At 38.1% G+C, this 16,831-nt stretch overlaps 1 protein-coding gene across 1 annotated transcript in view; it reads right to left on the reverse strand.

The window, feature by feature from the left end:
• SPTLC3 (serine palmitoyltransferase long chain base subunit 3) overlaps nt 1–16,831 on the reverse strand; it is a 136,973-nt gene that overhangs the window by 79,632 nt on the left and 40,510 nt on the right. The window contains exons 3-4 of the mRNA XM_047746890.1: nt 8,377–8,531; nt 7,601–7,749 (exon numbers count right to left, since the gene is read on the reverse strand). Coding sequence (XP_047602846.1) covers nt 7,601–7,749; nt 8,377–8,531 — 304 coding nt within the window. The remainder of the gene's footprint in view (nt 1–7,600; nt 7,750–8,376; nt 8,532–16,831) is intronic.

Here is a 16,831-nt window from a genome sequence, read left to right on the forward strand (position 1 = left end):
TTGACAAGTCTGAAGGGAAAGTAGTTGTGTCTAGAGGCTGGGGTGGGAGCAAGCTGTCTTTCCTCTAGCAGGGAAGAGTGCTTGTTTTCCCACAGACAAGGGTGGCTTGTGTTGCATGGAGTCAGCCTGGAAGTCATTTCAAATGGATCGCTCCCACTAAGAGGACATACTGCCAGGTAGGGTGAGTTAGGTAAGGTGAGTTCCACTGGAGGTCATTATGGGTTACAGAATGGAAGGGCGATTACAAGCGACAAGTCTAGAGAAGAGGCTGCTGTGGATGAATGTTTATGTCTCTCCAAAATTCGTATTGGAAACCTAATGGCCAAAGTGACGGTAGTAAGAGGTGGAGCCTTTGGGAAGTGATTAGGTCATAGAGATGGAGCCTTCGTAAATAGGATTAGTGTCCTTATAAAAGAGGTTCAGACAGCTGGCACCTCCCTTCCACCACGTGAGGGTACAACCAGAAGTTTGCACCATGGAAAAGGGCCCTCACCTGACCATGCTGGCCACCTCCAGAACTGTGAGAAATGAACTTTGTTGTTTACAAGCCACCAGGCTGTGATATTTTGTCACAGCAGCCTGAAGGGATTTGGACGGGGGGTTGCACTTATCAAAGGAATGACAGCCTGACAATCTTAGCAGGGGCCTAACCAAGGAAAGCATACACGTGCATTTTGTATTTGAATTGTTGAGGTTCTTTTGCTCTGTTCATTTGTTCATTCATTCATCACATCAGTTATCCATTCAGTTTCTATTTTACTTATGTAGTTATTTCTGGTGGTGGTGGTTCTTATTTTTTATATTTCAATCTCAGATGCATTTGCAATTCACACAAGCAGAATTTACTGAGATATAATATGTGAGGTAGGGATCTAACTTATTTCCTTCTGTGATCAGCTAGTTATCATAATACTACGTATGACATAATTGGTCTTTTTCCAACTGATTTCAAAATTGTTCTCATTGTATACAAATGAGTATACCAAGTTGTGTCTGTCTCTAAACTTCCATTTAGTCTCCACAACTCTTCTCCCCATCTATTAATGTCATTGGGATGGTGTTCAATTCACATATCCATTTGGAGAAGTACTGATAGAAGTCTAACACCAGGTCATTCCCTTCTAGGATTTGTTACCTCAATTTTTTTGAGTCTTCTTTTAAGTCTTTTACAAAAGTTTTATAGTTTTCCTCAAAGAGTTTCTAGATATTTTCAACAGAATTCCCTAAGTGTTTGCTAGTTTTGCTCATATTTATTAATAATATAATTTCTCCAATATATTTTCTGATTGTTAATTACTGACTTTATGAATTTTAAAAGTTGGTCTACATGCAATAAGTCTTTATTGACTTTTTTATTGGATATTTATTATTTCTAATAAATTTTTGATTATTCAGATTTGTAAATTGGAAGAAAGTAGACCCAAACTCTGTCGTTACTGTCCAGCTCCCTCTCATATTGATGGTGGCCCCATGAAGAGCCCCTGCAGAGGTTCCCTTTGCTCCTCAACAGATCACAACTTGAAAACCAGAGAGGTGAGCAATCAGATCATCTACAAATAATGGTTAGTTTACCTCTTATTATACCCATCCTTCTTATTCTGTCACATGGTAGTCCTTCAATAAATCTGTATGGACTTAAAGAATGAAAAATGAAATTATGTTGTCTAGTTTTTCCCCAGGTTATTAAAAATGGTAGATAAACACATCTTCCTCTTTTTTCTGACTCTAAAGTGAAAGTTTCTAGTGTCTCATCACAAAATACAGTACAGTCTCTTTGTTTGAAGTAGGTGTTTTTTATTGCATTCTGGATCTCCTATTTTTATTCTATTAAAATTTGTATTGGGGGGCACCTGGCTGGCTCAGTGAGTTAAGCCTCTGCCTTTGGCTCAGGTCATGATCTCAGGATCCTGGGATCGAGCCCCACATCAGGCTCTCTGCTTAGCGGGGAACCTGCTTCCTCCTCTCTCTGTCTGCCTTCCTCTCTGCCTACTTGTGATCTCTGTTTGTCAAATAAATAAATAAAATCTTTAAAAAATTTGTATTAGGAACAGATACTGAATTTTATAAATGTTTTAGTGTCACCTATCAAGATAATCATTTGTTTTCTTCTAGGATTTTTCAATCTTATGAATTGTTTTATTATTCATAAAACAATTATGAACTAACTATCCTCATAGTTCCCAAAAAGAACTACTTGATCATGGTATCTTGTTATATGAGTATTACTGTTGGATTTACATTGTTAATTTCTTACTTTTTTTTTTGTTAAGTGCTTGTTTGTCAATTTTTGTTCAGCGGTTGCCCACTCTGGTTGCCGCTCAACAAAATCACCTCTAGCGACTTATTAAAACACAGATGCCTCAGCCCGACAGAAATTTTTCTTCTCTAATTCTTAAGTTTCTGTTTTTATTTTTAATAATTCAACACTTTTGCTTACCTTTTATTCCTTACTGCATGGGTAGCTAAGTTTACTAGCTTCAATCTTTCTTCTTTAGTAAAGTAAAACTATATATTTTTCTCTGAGTACACAGCTAGCTGGACCTGATGGTGTTCTCATAGTTGTTAGTTTCTGTATATGACGCAAATGTAATTTCATTTCCCTTTTGATTATAGAGTCTCTTAGGAAAGGGCTTTAAAACCTTCCAGAGATTTTTTTTAAAAAGGATTTGTTTCTATTTTATTATTTATTTTTAGCTTTATTTCATCATGATCCAAGAATGTGACCTATGTAGATTCCACTTTTTGGAATCTAATGAGCTTTTCTTGGTGGCATAAAATATAGTAAATTTTTGTGAAAATTTACTAAGTATTTAAAAAGATGAAGTATACTGGCAACATGTTTAAAGGCTTGTAATTCAATATATAAATATTAAATGAAAGTCAGTAATTACTGTTAGTGTCCTTTATGTTCTATGTCTTCCTGTCCTCCTTCACTTCCTTCCTCCTTCCTTCCCTCCTTCCTTCTTTCTCTCCTTCCCTCCCTCCCTCTTTCCTTCCTGCCCTCTCACATTCCTTATTTCCCTCCCTCCCTTCCTTCCTTCTTCCCCTCCTTCTTTCCTTCTCTCCTTCCCTCTCTCCTTTCTTCCCTCATTCTTTCTTTTCTTTCTTCCTTTCCTTTTTCCTTCCTTCCTTCCTCTCCATATCTGTCCCTCCGTCCCTCCCTCTCCCTTCTCCCTCCCTCTCTCCCTCCCTTCTTTCCTTTTTTACTTTTCAAGGACTGAGAGGTACTTTGTGGTCTCCTATCACTATTTTATTTGTCTTGTTTTTGTTTCTAATCAGCTTGTGGAATGTTAAATTGACTGACATGACTTTCAAAGCCTCTCATCATTCATTTTCCTAATTTCCGGGTGTACAGAAAGATAGACAGCCATCTTGTCTGCACTGTGTTAATTGAGGCATAGAAAATATAGGAGTTGAACCTGTCTACATTATGGGTGCTCCACATAATTTTTATAAGGTGAGTCTCTCTTTTTTTTTTTTTTAAGATTTTATTTATTTATTTGACAGACAGTGATCACAAGTAGGCAAAGAGGCAGGCAGAAAGGGACCCCGGTGAGTCTCTTCTTATGTTTAATAACAACTAATAACCTTAATCTAATCTTCTGCTTTCCTTTGTGTTTGCATTCATACCACACATTTAGGTTGTTTATTTTATTTTATTTTTTTTTAAGTTTCAGCTTGTTCTTTACTCTTTGGCTTATATGAAAGAACGAGCAATTATACATTTACTTCACCTCAGGGGCTGCTGCATTACATTTTTCATTGTGAAACCAGCATATACAGACAAACAAACGCCTTCCATGTACTGAAAAATTAAATAGTTCTTTCCGATGAAGAAACTCAAAGAACAAATGTGGAAATATCTTGCATAATGGAGCTATTACTGCATATTGTTTGATGTTAATACTCAGACGTCATGAACAATTCTCAATCCTGGTGCTGAAAATCTAAAAATCCAGGTAATTTTAGAATCTGTAAACAGTTATTCAAGTGACTTTCCAGCTCAAAATGTGGAGGCAAGCCACCTGAAGAATAAGATGTTGAGCAGAAGTCTCTTCAACTTTTGGTAAGATGTTCGGTCTAGAACACAACGTAATATCACACACGACAATTCTCAAGAATTTCTAATCTTTCACAGTACGTTAAGAAAGTTCTTAGGAGGGGTGCCTGGGTGGCTCAGTGGGGTAAGCCTCTGCCTTCAGCTCAGGTCATGGTCTCAGGGTCCTGGGATCGAGTCCCGCATCATCGGGCTCTCTGCTCAGTGGGGAGCCTGCTTCCCCCGCCCCTCTCCTGGCCTGCCTCTCTACTTATGATCCCTCTCTCTGTCAAATAGATAAAATTAAATAAAATAAAAAAAGAAAGAAAGTTCTTAGGAAAAAATAAATAAATTTTTAAAAAAAGGAAAATTCTTAGGAAAAACTAGGCTGTAATTACCAAAGATATGACATAGGACACACAATTTGAAGGAGACCTCCCAGATCGAGAAGAATGCTAATAAAAAGGCCCCCATGAATATAGACGGTAAGAAATAATAATGTGTCAGGCATTTCAAATAATGACTCCTAATTGCCATTTCACTCTGCCTCATATTTAGGATATCAGAAAAACGTGCCAACACTTCCATCAGCCTATGGAAAGTTAAATTGACCACAAGACAGTAAAAGCCTCCCTTAATTCTCCGTGCCGTGTAAGTTAGTTGTACATGAAAATAAACAGCAGTGCATCATTCCACATGTTAAACACAGCATTTGCAATTTGTACTTCTGTGTATGGAAATGTTTCATTCCTTACAGCTCAGCTGTATTTCAGGCTCAGTCCTAGCACTTGTAGATGCAAAGTGGACACACAGCTTTGCTCTTGGGCTCTTTGCTGTGCTTTTTATAGAACTGACCTCCCTCTTGGGTACTGAGTGCATTTTAGTGGTGGTTACAGCAGGGAGGAGAGAACCAGGTGTCTGGTTGGGACTTCTCTTTCTACTTTTCACCCTTAAGAATAATTTAAATTTACTTGTATTTGTTTGTGATTATAGCACATAGTTGAGTTTGGGCTTTTGGCAAAATCTCAGTCCTTTTCTTTCAATGGGAAAATATGCTCTTCTCACATACTTTTGGCCAAGATACTGTGTGTGGTCTCCTTTCCTTTTACTGTGCTTTAAATACTTCCTCTTGATTTCTTTTTTAATTTCCTATTTTGTAATATGATTTTTTTGTGTGTGTGGGCTTTTCCCTCCAGAACATTGGAAACTATTTTTAAAAGTTCTGGGAAGGTACTCAAGTGATTAAATGTTCTTAAACGTTTACTTTGGGCTCCTCAAGAAGCATTTTTGGTTGCTAAATTGGTAAGCCTCTATATTCCCACATTTTCATTGACAATCCACAGGCACTGTTAAACATTTTCTTAAGACTAGATAGCTTATGCTTTCTAAAAGTTATCTGCCTTTCTTGAAATAAGTGGCATTCAAAACTATGTTACTAATTCTTGCGTGCTATGCTAACGTTACAGCTTCTGTTGCACAAATTTTCAAATGAACCCCGTTTACTTCTTTATTTTCTGACTGCTCATATCCATCTTTGTTATCAAGGCTTCTGTTTGCTTAAAATTAGTGTGGGTGGCTTCTATTTTTGCTTTCTCACCATTTCCTTGAGAACTGTTAAAATTTTCTTCCTAGAGCTTGAGCCAGAGACCAAGTGAAGAGATAAACAATCAAAGTCTAGCCATTCAGAAGGCTGAAGAAGAAGTGGAGAAAGAACTTAGGCTACAGATAGTCCAAACTATTATCTTTATCTCTGCCTGGCTTCTCTGGTTCATTGAGTCTACCGATTCAGGAACTCCTATTCCATATCTGGCTTCCACAGGAAAGAGGCCATCGACTATGTCAGGTTTAGCTTCTGCTGGCTGTGAGTGGGGAGTGTTCTGTCTCAATGAGTTGCAGGGGGTCATCATCCTCAGGAAAAGTGTTTTCTGTCTGGTTCATTAACAATCCTGGTGTTGAGTGTGAGCAGCACCAGAGGAAATATCCACAAAGCTTACTTACTGACTCCACATCTTTTATGACCGAGGGTAACCTTCCAGACTCTGCCCCATCCCAAATGGGGTATCATGGGTCACCTAGTTCTGCTATGTGAAGTAGAAGCTTCCTTCCACATTCTGCTTATATCTGTAGCCCTCCTACCTCAAAATGAAGAAAAGATGTCTTTCTTAAAAAATCTGGGCAACCGCTTATAAACTCTGGAGCTTTAGCTAAATGTTTACTAAATGTATGGATTAAAAAATTACTTTGTTCAACTTGAATTGTTCTTTGTTGCATGGGTTTTTAATGATCTTCTGTCAACTGGATTCTAAGAGGGGCAGGTGGCTCATTTGTCTTTAATGGTAAATCCCTTTTTAGTAGGTTTACCTTGGGTTCTTAGAATGGCCTGAAACTGACATGGTAAACCATGCATATATCATTCTGGATGGGAAACTGCTGTCAGAAGAAGCTAGCTAGACTGGGAGTTAGTATGATTAATAAGCCAGTGGTGGGACATCACTTAGTCACTATGATCCTGTTTCCTCCTCTAGAAGATGAAATAATGTCGCCTGTGCTGCCTCTTGAGCAGAGGACTTTTGCAAGTAATAAATGAGATGATATATAAGAAAACACTGTGTCAGGAATAGCAAGACACTCTGTAGGAGGAAGCTTGCCTCACTCTTTCTCCCTGAGGTGGAGAGGACCAGAAGATTCCTTCTCACAGATTTCACTCCTTTGAATAAGAGGAAGATGTTTCAGCTAAAAGAGAAACAAACAGGCCATTTGTTCCACCTTCATTCATTCATTCATCATTCACTCACTCATTCAACACAACAGACCACAAGGTCAATTCTATCCTTCCCTTCATGAAACTTACATTTTAGTAGCAGCAATGGGCAATATCCAAATACAAAAGCAAGATCAGGGATGGACATAGTTAAGAAAGAGCAAAATCTAAACGAAAAGTTGTTCAATGGATATAAAATTTCAGTCACGCAAGATGAGTATGTTCTAGAGAGATGTACAGCATTGTGTCTATAATTAATACTGCACTGTGCACTTTAAAAATTTGTTGAAATGGTAGATCTCATGTGAAGTGTTCTTACCACAAAAAGTGGGGACACAAAGAAACTTTCCAAGGTGGCGGACATGTTTATTACCTCGATTGCAGTGGTGGTTTCAGAGTGTTTTTATATATCAAAACCCATCAAATTGTATACATTAAGTAAGTATAGTTTTTAACAATATCAATTATACTTCACTAAAGCTGTTTTAAAAAAAGAAAAGGGGAAGAAAGGATCCTGAAATGGATCAAATGGAAGAGGCACAAGAGTTGTTATTTTAGATAATGTGGTCTAATGAAAGATCCATTTTCATTTTTTCTGGAGAATTTAAACCCGTAATTAATAAACTGTCTGACAAGAGCATAATGTTTGAAATTTCCAAAAAGACCTTCAGGTACCTTTCTCATTTTGCAATTTATAACAGCTTTTTGAGGTACACCGTCTAGATGCGATCTAGGTTTGAGAAATTGCCACAGGGAATCTGAGGCCCAACTGGACAAAATTTCAAAATGGTGAACATACATACCCATTTCATGTCTGGTGCTGGCCACACCTAAGCCATACTCCTCTAAAACGTCCTTTACTGTCCTCATAGATTCATCATAACTGGCAGCCAGGCCAAGGAAGTTGTATGAGCCCATGTTGATGACATCTTTGATGATTCTTCCAGTGAACCTGCAGAGAGAAGACCATAAAGGGCTTTCTCATTTAACATTGTCCTAGTGCCCCACAGAAGACTCATACAAGGAGATCTTGGGTCTGGCCCCAATCATATATTTTGTTTTTCCTTTCTGGTATGCATTGGTCCATACAAAATGGTCTGCCCTTGGAGGATAGTAACGCCAAAATGAAGCTGGGCAGAGTATTAGAAAAAGGTATCACAAACCATGGAGTATCATTTAGCCCTGGTTTTCCTTGGCTGCTCACTTCTGTGACACCTGTGCTCTTGTTTAAATTCCAGCAAGAACTTTGTAGGTGAGAAAGAGCCCTGGTCATCACTGCCTCCTTCAGCAAGAAGTAGGGGGGTAAAATTGTCAATAAGGCTGAAAAGGCTCTTCGTGGCTAGCTCTGTGTAGACCGCACTTTCTGACACAGGCTTTATTTTAATCTAACACAGCCACCCTTGGCAACCAAATAACCATGACTTCCCCCACTGGAATTACCAGGGCTTGCAAAAGACTCAATGATGGAAACCAGCAACTTCCATGGTTTGGTGTTTATCAGCTCTGTAATTTAATGCCCATGCTAGGATTTCCTGGGAAGAATTTCTTTCAACCAAGACCCTCCAGAAGGCTGCCTCACCTAAATGTCCAGTTGTAGTCATCCGACACCCTCTCCATCACATCAAACCGAGACCCCGGGGCACTGCAGATGGGCCGGTTCCAGTTGTCTCTGATTCTCATGTACAGGTTCCGCGTGTAAAAATTCTCAAAGTTTTGATAAAGCGGCACAAAATCCTGTTACAACAGAGGTAGCAGTTTACCTTTGGTCTCCTGCTTTTTGTATTTTCTTAGCAACTGAAGGCTGGAAGAGCCATGAACATAGTCCACTGCACATAGTTTTGGAGCAAGGGCCTATCGGTAAGGGGACAGGTGGGTCCACAGAGAACACTGTGAGGCCTCCATCCCTAAACAATTTACATTTTAGTGGAAGGAAGTAAGAAAAACGTGGCACAGAAAGGTAGCAAAGATGATAGTGCAACACGAGGTAAGTCCCCAAATGAGTGGTGGACACAAGGAATCTTTGCGGGATACCGTCTGAAAAGTAACAATAGATGTTTATATCAAAGGAGTCTTAGAGAGAAAAGTGGTGAGATGATAATCTGGTCTTAAATTTTTTGAACATGAATATCCCCACTCACGTTTTCAGAAATGTGGATGAACTTGATCTTGAACCTATTGGCAAAACTCTTGGCAGCTGGCTGCCTGTCACATAGCCGAGGGCCTAGAAACTGAGTTGATGAGCTCGTGGAGGCACCTGGCTTCTCTCACATTTGCAGTGACAGCACCGTTTTTGCTCTATAAAAGGTAAGCCATGCTTGAGGGGTTGACAAGCCAGCTGAGGCTCAAAGCAAAACATATCTAACTTTTGGTCATCTAACTCCCTAATAGTACAAGGCAGAAATTACAAAACCTTGGTCTAAGCCAAGTACTTTGGGCAATTGGTAAGATTAGAATGAGGGGGAGAGTCACATCTTGCTGAAGCAATCAAGGTAGTTTACGTGGGAGGGGTCTCGAAGCTGGGCACCGAAGGTGGAATGAAATTGCTTTGGGCATGGATGCTTGGAGGGGGCACTCAGGATGAATGGGTCTGTGTTAGAAGTATAGGGTGTTTTTGAGAATGAGTGAAAATAAAACATATGACAGTTGTTGTCACTCCTGCCTGATCTATAATGGCTCCCACCTCACTTAGGGTCAAAGCCAACGTTCTGAGCGATCTGCTCCCTGTTATCTTCCTAATCCCATCCACTATTATTCCCTGTGGTGTGTTAAGGTGGCAAATCCAGTGGGGCACAGAAAGTGGGACCTTTTAGTGTCTGGATGAAGAACTCACACATTATCTTGGAGTCAATGAGGAACCACTGAATAACCAAGAGGGAGCTTTCCTATTCTCCTATCCTTTCTGAGTTCTTTGCTCTCCTTCGATTATGGAATAGAGCTGATTTCCTGAGGGAACAAGGAAGACTAGGGCTAAGGCTTTGTGGAATACCTTCTTGTGCTACTGGTTTGGCTTACTCATCTCTTGAGCTGATCCATTCCAGGGAAAAATATATAGAATCTGCAGGCTTTGATGGCTGGTGGTTGCACCCAAGCCATAGTCTGGTTTGCAACATCATTATGTTTTCAGTAGCGTGGCATCATTTCCGGGGAGGGAGTTGTGATTGCCTATAAGAAAGAATGTTTATAACCACAACCCCAGCACATGATGGGGACTATCTACTGCATGCAAATTTGGAGGATGAAAAGGGCAACTTTACTGGTTATATCTGTAAGTTGAAAATTTCATACCAAATACATTTGTCCTTTAAATTCTAAGTATCCTGATAGAAATCTTAAGATTCAAAGCTACAAAGTTATGATAATTATACCCATTTATGTTCTAACAGGGAAATGGACATTTTTAAAAAATTATTTTTATTAACATATAATATATTATTTGCCCCAGTGGTACAGGTCTGTGAATCATCAGGCTTACACATTTCACAGCATTCATCATAGCACATACCCTGACATATTTTTGAGAGAAAAGGAGATTGTATAATTTCAGGAAAATCTTTTCCAAACAATTTCTTTTTTTTTAAAACTGTTTACTGACTTATAGATTATTCCATATCCCCAAATGTTGTGTCCTTCTATTTCTAATTTTTTATTCCTTAATTGAAATGACATCATATACATTCATACTATCAAGAGAAAATAGAGAAGTAGGTCTATAAGTCCTATTTTTAGACTCCGAATGGAATTATAGTTTTAGATTTTTTGAGAAATCTTACTCAAAATAAAGTTAATAGTTCGTTTAGGAAAACACTTGGCTTTAGGTAGGAAAAACAATATATTATGTCTATAGTATTAAAACAAAATTAATTTCTTTTTTTCTTAAAGATTTTATTTATTTATTTATTTGAGAGAGAGTGAGAATGAGGGAATGGCAGAGGGAGAGGGAGAAGCAGGTTCCTCACTGAGCAGAGAGCCTGATGCAAGGTTTGATCCCAGGACCTTGGGATCATGACCTGAGCTGAAGGCAGATGCCTAACTGACTGAGCCACTCAGGTGCACCAAAAACAAAATTAATTTCAGCGCAGAACGACAAGATGCACAGGATACCAGGGCAGGGGGTACATAGAAACTGTAGAGTTCAAGCACCCATTTGACATGTGAGGAAAATTAGACCCAGCAAGGTGAGTAGCTGAACTCTAGTCAGCCTCTGGCTTCGGTCACCTTCTCAGCAGTCACTTCAGAGTGACTTCAGGCTGGCACCTTCCCCACTTGTGCAAGCTTTCCTCCAAAACCCCAGTTATAAAAAAAACCATGACCCATGATATGGAAAGTTAATGCCAACAGCTTGCCAGATCATGGAGGAGTGTCCGCTCATCTTAAGGAACTTGGCATTTTACTTCAGGAAACAACATAGGGCATTTCGTCATTGAGCCTCATAAAGATATGCTATCATGGCCTCTTGAGGGAAGGTGAGAAAATACTCTATCTTGCCCAAACTTTCTGACCCAGACATCCAGATTTTCTATCTACAAGGAAATGGGCAGCCAGTTTTTTATTGAGACAAATGCTTTGAGGGCAAGATCCAGGGATTCTAACCGATCCTGTGGGATCAGAGAAGACTTTGTAGTAGGGAATGATCTTAGTATTTCTTAGTAATTAGAATAGAATTTGGCAGAAACTTCTCTGCCAAAGGGATAAGCTAGTTTTTTGTTTTGTTTTGTTTTGTTTTTGTTTTGTTTTGTGTGTTTTGTTTAGCCATGGGGAGCCATTTTTTTGTGAGTTGTGTGAGTGCTAACTTAGATGTGAAACACAAGCTCAGCAGTCTATGTGTCCCTGAGAGGGAACTACTTAGATTTCAAGGTCTGGTTTGGGTAAGAACTGCCTTCTTTTGCGGCATTGTCCTGCTCCTCTGCACCTGTAAGCTTCCTGTGTCTGCATGGGTGTATGTTCACCCCACCCCATTCCTTTGAGCACCAGTGAGGTTTCTTCAGGGGCAGTCAACACCTTCCAAAGGTCAATGTCCTCTAATCTCAGGTAAGCCTCCCACAGCATTTTCGCTATACCAGAAAATGAAACTGGGCTAGATATTGTAAAAACAGGAGCATTGCAAGAGGACATACCTGTAACCATCTGTAGATGTAACTTGTCACTTGGCCTACTCACTATCTTTCTTTTTCTTCCTGACACAAATGGCTAGATGTGACAGTGAAATTTGGGCCATAAGGACAGAATTGTTTGGGGGTGGGGTGGGGGGGTATAGGAGGGTTGAGCAAAATCTAAAAATGAAGCCACAAAAATGTCTTTGTTTCTACTGCAATATGACAATCTTTTTTCACCTTTAAGCTTGAAGGATACTTTATAATTTTCCAAGTGTTATACATATTTCTGTCCAAGGTTTGTAGACAAATCAGTGGAAAGTCAGAAAATCTGAGTGGACAAATTGGGAATTAGAGTTCTAAAACCAGTGTTCTTTTCAATAATCATGCAACAGGGCTAGGTGTTTATAAGGAAGTGAAGAGAACATATCCATGGCCCATTGTGAAAAATACTGCCAAATTTGGAAGCATGCTTCTTATTTGATTTAACTACCTGCTTATTCAGTATGAAATAGAATCATGAATTTGTAGAGAGAAAAAATCATTATCAAACATCAATTATTAATTTTTGCCCACACCAACACTTTGTTTTCACCTACACTTCTGTTCTCATCTAATATTTCATTTTATGTCACTATTTCCTTTTGGGAAACAGCCATTTCTCCTACCAAGGTCAAGCTCTGGATAATAATAAAAAAAATAATAATAAAATGTTCATTTTTTCTTTGTTTTTGGAAAGGACAATGTATCATAAACAGTTCTTTGAAGTATGAGAAGCATAAAGTCAAGATGGCTAAGTTTAATTCTATTAAGGAATTAGAGGGAGATTTGAATAAAAATGGTAGACTCAGTGCTTGTAAGTATTCTACTACTCGTCTAAAAGTCCTCTGAAGTGACAAAAGATGTTTAAGAAACAAGATAAATTTATAAATGCCTAGAAAGACAATCAAGAGTATCGTTACTGAATCGGAAATACTGAAGCATCACAAAATATGGAACACATGTAAAATCTGACCAATGGAGAAGTAAAACCATAGGAAACCATAGTTCTTTTTTTTTTTTTAATATTTTATTTATTTATTTGACAGAGATCACAAGTAGGCAGAGGGCAGGCAGAGAGAGAAGGGGGAACGTAGGCTCCCCGCTGAGCAGAGAGCCTGATGCAGGGCTCCATCCCAGGATTCTGGGACTGTGACCTGAGCTGAAGGCAGAGGCTTTACCCACTGAGCCACCCAGGTGCCCCAGGAAACCACAGTTCTAAAACATATGCTGGGAAGATTGGTTTGGACATAAGTAGGGGAGTTTAAAGTTAGAAGTAAATAACCATATGGTAACCATATGGTAAATAACCATAAGAAATGGATAGTCAGGGCACCAGAGCCTGGGAATCGAGTACCGCATTGGGCTCCCAGCTCCACGGGAAGTCTGCTTCTCCTTCTGATCTTCTTCCCTCTCATGCCCTCTCTCACTGTCTCCCTCTCAAATAAATAAATAAAATCTTTTTTTTTTTTTTAAGAAATTGATAGGGTGATTAAGTGGGAAGTTAGATCTCTTTGTCTTCTTTTTATGGGTTAATAAGTAAGAAGCAGTTGTGATGTCCACAGGACAAGTCTCCTTGCTAAGTACCAGGAACGGAATGGAAGAGCAATGCCCCAATGTAGAGAGATTGGGAGTCCACACTGCAAGAATAGAAGCTATTGGTCCTGGTAACTCCTTCCATTTCCCTTCTCCGGTCACTCAAAATAGGCAAATATGTAGGAAAATAAGGATTCTTTAATAAAAAAAGAAATGAACATAGAACAAAGTGTCAGTGCTATTTAAGGAAAACTAGCATTAGAGGTACCACATTTAGCAAGCAGAACAACTAGCGAAAAGACTTAACAGAACAAACAGAGAAAGAATTTAAAATATATTCATCTTTTGAGACCAATAGCAGAACAATGCATCCTTTTTTTTTTAAGATTAAGGAAATTATAGAAAGGAAGAAAGATTTGAATCTTAATCTTAAATGATCTACTGGTTAGATTTAAACGATCTACTGATTAAATTTCAGTCTCCAGGGATAGTGAGGAAAACCTCAAGTATTTTTAGAGAAGGAAGAAAGGCAGTTTATATACAAGGGAACAAGAAATGGATTGCTTCAGACTTTTGTAAGTGACAAGGGAAAAAAAGATTATGAAGGAAAATGATTTTGAACTTAGAATCCTATACTCAGGGCGCCTGGGTGGCTCAGTGGGTTAAGCCACTGCCTTCGGCTCAGGTCATGATCTCAGGGTCCTGGGATCGAGTCCTGCATCGGGCTCTCTGCTCAGCAGGGAGCCTGCTTCCCTCTCTCTCTCTCTCTGCCTGCCTCTCCGTCTACTTGTGATCTCTCTCTGTCAAATAAATAAGTAAAAATCTTAAAAAAAAAAACATTAAAAAAAAAAAAAGAATCCTATACTCAGCCAAGCCAGCAATCAAATGAGAGAGCCAAATAAAAACATTCCAATATATGTAAGGAGTCATGAGTTTAACTCCCACAGACCTTTTCTATAATAATTGAGCATATACCTCAACAAAACAAACAATGAAATAACTAAGGAGGAAGAGAAGATGCCTGGAAAAGTAGTGAGTGAAGAAATTAATGGACTTTGGTTTAACCCAAGTAGTTTTGTATATGAGGTATAAAGAAACAGAATCTATAAATTAATAAACAAATGATACCCTGGAAAAATGGGTATGTGGGATAAAGAAATTCTTCTCTTGGTCTGTGGAAGATTCTTGTCACTAACTGTATCTTGTCACTAACCATATATATATATATATATATATATATACACACACACACACACACACACACACATACATACATACATACAGAGAGAGAGAGAGAGAGAGAGAAACTTTAAACAAATAGCAGGGAGAAATACTATATACAATTCCTAACAGTGACAAGGAGAAAAACAGTGGCAGAACAAAGAAAATTCAAATATATCAAAGGTATGAAAGGAAAAGTACTTAAAATAAATAAAAAAAAGAAAATGTAAACGTCAAATATAAAGGTGGCAGGAATAAGTTCAAACACAAGAGTAATTAAAGTATTAGGTTTAACCACAAGGAGTCGCCAATGTTTGTTTTTGACCTATAAGAACAGCAATTTCATATGGTTCAAGAAAGTAATTGCTCATAACTTACATTATTTTACTAAAACACAAAAGCTCTCACATTTGATTTAAAATAAATTGATATGCTGCTTACAAGAGGGCTACATTTTCTGAAAGTGATGAAGACTGAAATAAAGAGATGACTGTTGAAGAAAAAGCAGATGTATAAATATTCATATCAGACACAACAGGGTGCAAAGTAAAGTAAGATAAAAGGAAAAAAACCCACCAAGAATTGAGGGAGTTGTAACTCATGTATCTTAAGAGTTACACTGAAATACGTAAGAAAAGGAGAAACTAACAAATCCGTAATCACAGTGGAAGACATTAGCACACGTTTCTCAGAAATTATGTGTGAGAAGACAAAAATTAAGTAAGTTTAGAGGATCCAAATTACATAGTTAGCAAGTTTGTCCTAATAGACTTAAAAAGACAGTGTTGAGTTTTTCATGGCATGCATGGAAAATTGCAAGACATTCCAATACAACTATCAGAGAAGCTGTGGCACCTGAAGAGAGATATTCATTAAGGTGGTAGCATCTGGAATTAAAATATGAAAATATCAATAGCTTTTCTCTATGCCATCAATAACTAATTAGAATATGGGATAGAGAAAAAAAGATAATATTCAAATACCACCACCACCAAAAATTCATACCCAAATAATGATCATAAGAGGAAATATCAGACCTTAGAATAAAGAAATAAAATTTTATTAGAGGACATGTGAAATACCTAAATAAATGGAGAGACATATCATTTTCTAAATGTTTCATATCATTTAGAAAATATCAGTTTCTAAATGGGAAGACTAAATGTTATTAAATGCCAAACTTTCCAAAGTTAACCTATATCTATAGATTTAATAATATATTACCAATTAAATGGCAACAGTTTCTTTAAAAAAAAAATTCAATGCCTGACAAGCAAATTCTAAAGTATATACAGAAAAAAGATCTTTAAGAATTACCTAAAAACTTCCAAATTTACCTAAAAAATAGACAAATAGATCAATAATTCAAATCAGTGGGTAAACATTTCAATTAAAGACAATTTAAAACACTCTTTTAAAAAAGAAAGTCCTCCTCACATGAGAAGATGCTCAACATTACTCTTCTTCAGGGAACTACAAATCAAAACCACAATGAGATACCATGTCGCACCCATCAGAATGGCTAAAATTAATAAGTCAAGAAACAATAGATGTTGGTGAGCATGCGGAGAAAGGGGAACCCTCTTACACAGTTGGTGGGAACGCAAACTGGTGCAGCCACTCTGGAAAACAGTATGGAGGTTCCTGAGAAAGTTGAAAATAGAACTACCCTGTGACCCAGCAATTGCATTACTAGGTATTTACCCCAAAGATATAAAAATACTGAATTGAAGGGGCATACTCACCCTGATGATTACAACAGCATTATCAACAATATCCAAATTATGGAAAGAGGCTAAATGTCCATCAACAGATGAATGGATAAAGAAGATGTGTTACACACACACACACACACACACACACACACACACACACATACACACACTCTGGAATATTACTCAGTCATCAAAAAGAATGAAATCTTGCCATTTGCAATGACATGGATGGAGCTAGAGTGCACTATGCTAAACGAAATAAGTCAGTCAGAGTTAGACAAATACCATCCATTTCACTCATATGTAGAATTTAAGAAGCAAAATAGATAAACATAGGAGAATGGAAATAAAAAAGAGAGGAAGACAAACCACAACAGACTCAACTGAAGAAAAAATTGAGCATTGATGAGGGGAGGTAGGCAGGGGAGTGGCT

The sequence above is a fragment of the Lutra lutra genome, chromosome 9 (assembly GCF_902655055.1).
Source record: "Lutra lutra chromosome 9, mLutLut1.2, whole genome shotgun sequence".
NCBI lineage: Eukaryota > Metazoa > Chordata > Mammalia > Carnivora > Mustelidae > Lutra > Lutra lutra.